Below are 5825 nucleotides of genomic sequence, written 5' to 3'. Positions count from 1 at the left end.
TCTTGTTTTACTATCCTTTTTTCAGAAGTGTGGCAGCAGCTCTGAAGTTTGGATCCTTCAGTGTTTGATCTTTCAGCTTCCTGACAGACATGAACTACTGCATGTTGGAAAATGAAAACACCGTCCAAAAGTTGATTTGTTAGTAACTCGGATTCATTCCACACAGACCGTTAGAGTTCATGTAATCAGGTCTTTGAATTTTAAAGGTTGGCACTCACAGCTAATGAAACCACCAACAAGGACCACGGTGTCCCTCTGCAGGTCTGATCTGCCCTGTTCTGATCCCCTGAGAGAATCTGTGGAGGAGCCCAGACCAACCCTTCAGAAGAGCTGATGGCTGCTTAGAGCAGCTCAGCAGCCTAAGACTGATCACCACGTTTGGGCTTTTTGGTCTTTATGTACTACAGTACTCTAATTATTTTTAAGAATAAATTTGGGGTTTCCATTAGTTGCAGGCCACAGTCATCAAAAAGTGAAGAAGTCAACATTTATAATGCATCAGTCTGTGTGAAATGAATCTCCATCAGTTTGAATACTGATGATAGATGATGATATTCTTATGCGTTCAGATGCTTGAGTGTAATGAGGCTCAGATTCTGGCTCAGATTCTCAGCTCAAATCTCGTTCTGTTGGGATGACTGTGATAACGAAGCTCAACGCAGGGCTGCACAGCTGTGTGTCAACATCAACAGATTTGGATTCAATGTGAAAGACAGATTTGATGACAGATGTGCCATTCAAGACATCCAGATGTTGCATCCTCATATAGAGTATTTAGGTCTGGTTGGACGGGATTATTTGAGCTCTACAGACTGATGGACACAACTCTACCACACCGAGAGGGCCGGAGGTCAGGCTTTCTGTAGTTTTGGCAGTGACATGTTGGATAAATATGAATAATTCATGGGTATGGATGAACAAAATGTTTGGGTGTTGCTTTACCTGCACATCCTCCTCATGTATCAGGAATCCAACTGCACCTCAAAGGGGATTTCTCCCTGTCAAACTTCTTCCCTCCATTTTTGAATGTCCGCGGATCCAACAGTAAAAACCCCTATGTCCTCCAGAGTGGCTGTCAGCAGGTTGTTGGCCACAGCCTGGCTAATGCAGGCAGGTCGCCATTGGCTAAGTAACGGCCTCACAGCACTCAGACAACCTCTTCGCTGCCCTACTGAGAAAATGGACCTTCCCGCGTGCTTTGCTGATGGCGGTGTACTCGTGGGACTTGAGCTTGGCGTAGTTGTCAGAGAACTTGTTATACAGGATGGAGATTGGCATGCCGTTCAGGATGATTCCAAAGGATATACAAGCTAAAGCCAAGATGCGGCCCAGGTTGGTTTCAGGGAACATGTCACCGTAGCCAACGGTGGAAATGCTCACCTGAAGGGAAGAGGAGCGGCAGGGTTAGCCTCCAGAGCGAGATGTCTCATGACACTGTTCATCTGAGGGTTGACGTTGGCTTGCTTTTGCATAAAACACATTTTAAAGCTTTTAGGAGGTGATAATGAAATCCTGCAGTCACATTTCATCAACATTTCCCTTATTAGCACATCTCATCCATAATTAATATGATCTCTCACACGTTATTAAATATGAGAAACCATCTGGAGGCGTCAAAGATTACTGCCACATTACAAAGGTCAGACTGAAGATAATCTCATTGCCTATTGCTCAGAACATTATTACTAGAGCCCAGGTTTACAAGCTTAGGCACAACATGAAGTTATGAACTAAACTCCCATATTTCTATGCATAATGAGGTAATTGAGCTGAGACTGACTTCCTGCCACTAATCTGACGTCCCCCTGGAGGACGGGTGGAGGGTAACGGGAGCTTTGAGTTTGCAGAAGAACACAGTGACTCACGGTGGCCCACCACCACGCCTGTGGGATGGAAGTGAAGTTGGTGTTATGCACATCATGCTCCACAGTGTAGACCATGGCTGAGAACATGAAGATCCCCACGCAGATGAAGAGCAGTAAACATCCCACCTGCACACACAAACGTGTGACATCACAGCTTCTGAACTGTGCTTCTGTACATAAGCAGCAGATTCAGGCCGACCTGCTGGTAGCATTGTCTCAGTGTGAATCCAAAAGCCCTGAGGCCGGTGGAGTGCCGGGCCAGCTTTAAGATCCTGAAGATCCGCATCAGACGCATGATCCTCAGAATCTGACCCACCTGCAGAGAGCAAATGTCTAAATTAGAACCGCTTCAAGTGGGAGAGACGATGGACCTTCTCTACCTTTCCTACACGCGCAACAGCCTCAATGTCTCCTGAGTACAGGTGCGCCTCTTTGTCCTCAAAGCACTCGAGAATCATCTGCAGGTAATGCGGCAGGATGGCGATCAGGTCCACGGTGGTCAGCACGCCGCGCCCGAAACGCTTGAGGTCGGGGGTGGACATCAGGCGCAGCAGGTACTCCAGGGTGAAGAAGGAGATGCAGATGGTTTCCACATACTCACCGTAGAATCTGCCGCAGGGCTGGACTGATGTTGTCTGCAGGAGAGACACAAGCTCAGCATCCTAAATAAGATGTTAGATGTTCGCAGATCAGCTTCACACAGAAAAGTCCATGTGCAGCCGTGTGTAAGCCAGGGTTTGATAATTACAAACCTTGTCCTGCATCTCCTCCACAGTGTTCAGTGTCATGGCAACAAGTGAGACCAGCACAAACATGGAGGACGCGAGCGCCATCAGCTTGGCTGCCAGGGAAGAGAACGGTTTCTCCATGAGGTTCCACAGTTGCCTTCGTGCTGGTCCAAAGTTCAGACCTTCAAATGATGCCTCATTCTCCTCTGTCTCCATCTGAAAGACACAAATAGCTTTCGAAGCAGTGATGTCACAATAGAATCATTCTTTTTAATGCTGCTCCGTAATCTGAAAAAAACAGCGTATAGATGTGCTTTTATGCTGTGCTACCAGTGAACAAACAAGATGGTATTTTATATAAATCCGTTGTGTTTAACAATGCAAACCTTCCTGAGCATTGCTGCGTGTGGTCTTTACTTCAGAAGTGACGTAAACGTCCTGGATTATAGAGAAAAACAGGCTTGAAGCTAAGATGATGTGGTTATTTTATTTTGGTGAGGTTTAATGAATGAGAGGATGCAATAATAATGCAAAATTGAAAACCAGAGCGTCTGGGTTGTCACGGTAACCCATGCTGGGAGGACTTTTGCTCTTTCTGAATACCACAGGTCACACCTGCCTGGGCTCCATTTGATCATTTTCCTCACACTCCTCCAGACTGAAGATGTGTTTGTCCAAGCACTAGTCAGGCAAGGAGACAAGGACCATCTTGGTGAGATCCCAGATCCATCCCATCAACATCTACAAATGATGAAAACTGACAGCAGAAGCTTCATGTCAGCACATGAAGAACAGGCTCATTTTCAAGGAGACTTGGACGGAGCTGATGAAACCGTCACCCAACAGCAACAGCAGCGGTCGGGGATCAGAGGGGAAGATGCAACTTTTGAAGGAATAAACTTCTGGGTGAGTTTAAACTCACAGGAGCAAGAAGACAGGAGGGACTAGAGCAAACTGCTGCAGATCAGGACTTCTGCAATAGTGGACAGTTCAAATCTGGAACTGAAAAAGCATCAAGATGGTTTATGATATAGCCCAGACCGAGCCAGAGGCCGCTGGCTGACTCAGGACCAGGAATAGTCAAGTTTCGGACTTATGCCACTATCATACCTCAGCCAGAAGCTGTCTCTGGACTTTCAGCTGCTCGTTCAGCTCATCCTGCCGCTCCTCAAAAGAGATGCGGCAGCAGCGTTGGCTGTTCTTGATCCTGACGCCCCAGTAGTTTATCTCTTCTATGAAGTTGCGTGGACACAGCTCGCCTTTAATGCACAGCACTCCGGTTCTGAGGGACAGTTAAAGACAGCTCATCTGAAATGTTTTCATCTCCATCAAACCTGCATTTTTAGTTGTTTTTAACCTGTAGAAGTTGAATATGTTGTGGAAAACCTTCGGGTCACGGTCAAAGAAGAACTCGTTCCTCTGGACAATGTAGTCATCACACAGCTCCATTTTCTTGCTGTGATCCATGGATGTGGCCAGACGTCCGATCCTCGTTTTGGGATAGCTGGCAGCTAACCTGAACGGCAAACGGTACATCTGCAGCAGAATGAGCCAAACTTCAGCACTTCAAACCATCTATAGAGTTTATTCTATGTCATCAACATATTTCCACCACTCTTTTGGTCCTGGTGTCATCTTTTTATATCTCAATATTGTGGTAGTAACCATAAATATGTAAATGCCTTTATTTTAGAAAGCACGTTGGTCTTTAAACTGGTTAAGCTGCTAAGAAATCCTAAAATTAGTGAGAACTTTTGCAATATAATGGCCAGCTGATGAATCAAATGGGCCTGACGAGTCTTACCACTGCTGTTACCAGTTGAGAACAGTTTTAACATCATCTCAAAGTACAATAGACTTTAAAGTACAGACTAAAAATGTAGTTAACAGTCCAAGAAAATTACTGTTATTTAATACATTTATTTGGTTTTACTGTTCACTTCACAGCTGCTCTTTTTATACAGTTCTATTCTAGATGCTGTCCAACATATTGATTTTAATCAAATGCCCCTTGCAGTTCCAAGTGTCCATCTGACCCAGCACTGATCTACTGGGACAACAGCGCCCCCTTCAGGAACCTCTGAAGGTGATCTGGCCGTTGAAAAGGAAGGTTGTAATTAAAGTCATTAAAGTGCACAATACATTTAAAGTTAATTGAAATACCTGAAACTTTAGCAATATATTGCACAACAGTCTCCAAACAAATTAGTAATAGAGAGTTTACTTCAACAACACTATGTCTGGACCTCATGACTTTGGCCTTGAAGATGAATGAACTGACCGTTCCACCAACGTTGATGTTGAGATACAGGTGTTTCACTGGAGAGAGCAGCAGGTGAGGAGACACGAACTGATCCTGCACCTCCTCTTCCTCATACTCAGCATACAGGTCATAAATGTCTCTGCACAGCTCCTGGCAAATGTTGAGGATTGTTGTCAGAGTCCAGAGACTCAGAAGATTTTAGTCAGAAATATGTGGGTCGGGCTTCGACCATCATGATGTAAACCTTGCTGTTCCGTACTTTTAATGAACTTTGACCAGAGAAATGTGGATTTAATCTCCACTGATTCGAACAAACACTTAAATCTGTGTTTGCGATTTTAAATGTGGAGCAATGTTCTCAGACTGACGATCAAACTCTGGGAAGCAGAAACAAGTGAGATATGGACATCATAAGACATATTTTAATATCTGACCGTCATGGAGCTCCATGGTTTCGTACAGGTGTCGGTTAAATCCACGTAGTCACCCGAGTCTTGGACCTCCGGTATCTGACTTCCAGGCGTGTAGCTGGAGAACAAACTCCTGCTCCGGGCTCTCAGATGGGTCAACATGACCACCGAACAACAGCAAAGGTCATCAATTGACCTGCATAGAGACGGCAATCTAACACTTAATACACAGCTGCTACTGGCCACAAAATATCAACACACAGAATAATTCTGTAGGACGCCGGGTCCACACACAGATGAGCTGGGTGCTTAAGTTTAAACACTGATCCTCTTATCTCTGCATCCCTCTCCTCCCTCCAGCACCCAACCCAACATGGCTCTTGATGGTGGGTGAGAGAGCTTGGACATCTCATCTGTAATCTCCAATTTCATCACAGATAAGAAAACTTTACTAAATTTAATCAAGTCTAATGTTAATGTGACCCACACATTTTCTCTTGTCCTGTTTTAATGCCTTTAAGAATTTTATAATCTGTCGTTATCCTGCCAGCAACAACTC

General features: G+C 44.9%; 1 protein-coding gene across 1 annotated transcript; it reads right to left on the bottom strand.

Annotated features, from left to right (window-relative positions):
- Window positions 1-607: 607 nt before the first annotated feature.
- kcnv2a (potassium channel, subfamily V, member 2a) lies at window positions 608-5364 on the bottom strand. Its single transcript, XM_003977299.2, has 9 exons — window positions 5291-5364; window positions 4875-5006; window positions 3951-4129; window positions 3704-3875; window positions 2618-2809; window positions 2246-2500; window positions 2065-2181; window positions 1866-1991; window positions 608-1380 (listed from the first exon to the last, which is right to left on the bottom strand). Exons 1-9 carry the CDS (start codon window positions 5294-5296, stop codon window positions 1126-1128), a joined length of 1434 nt encoding a protein of 477 aa, XP_003977348.2. The 5' UTR covers window positions 5297-5364; the 3' UTR covers window positions 608-1125.
- Window positions 5365-5825: the final 461 nt, after the last annotated feature.

The sequence above is a fragment of the Takifugu rubripes genome, chromosome 6 (assembly GCF_901000725.2).
Source record: "Takifugu rubripes chromosome 6, fTakRub1.2, whole genome shotgun sequence".
Classification (NCBI taxonomy): Eukaryota; Metazoa; Chordata; class Actinopteri; order Tetraodontiformes; family Tetraodontidae; genus Takifugu; species Takifugu rubripes.
Note: the sequence above shows the minus strand (reverse complement) of the source record. Positions and strands in the feature narration are given on the sequence as shown.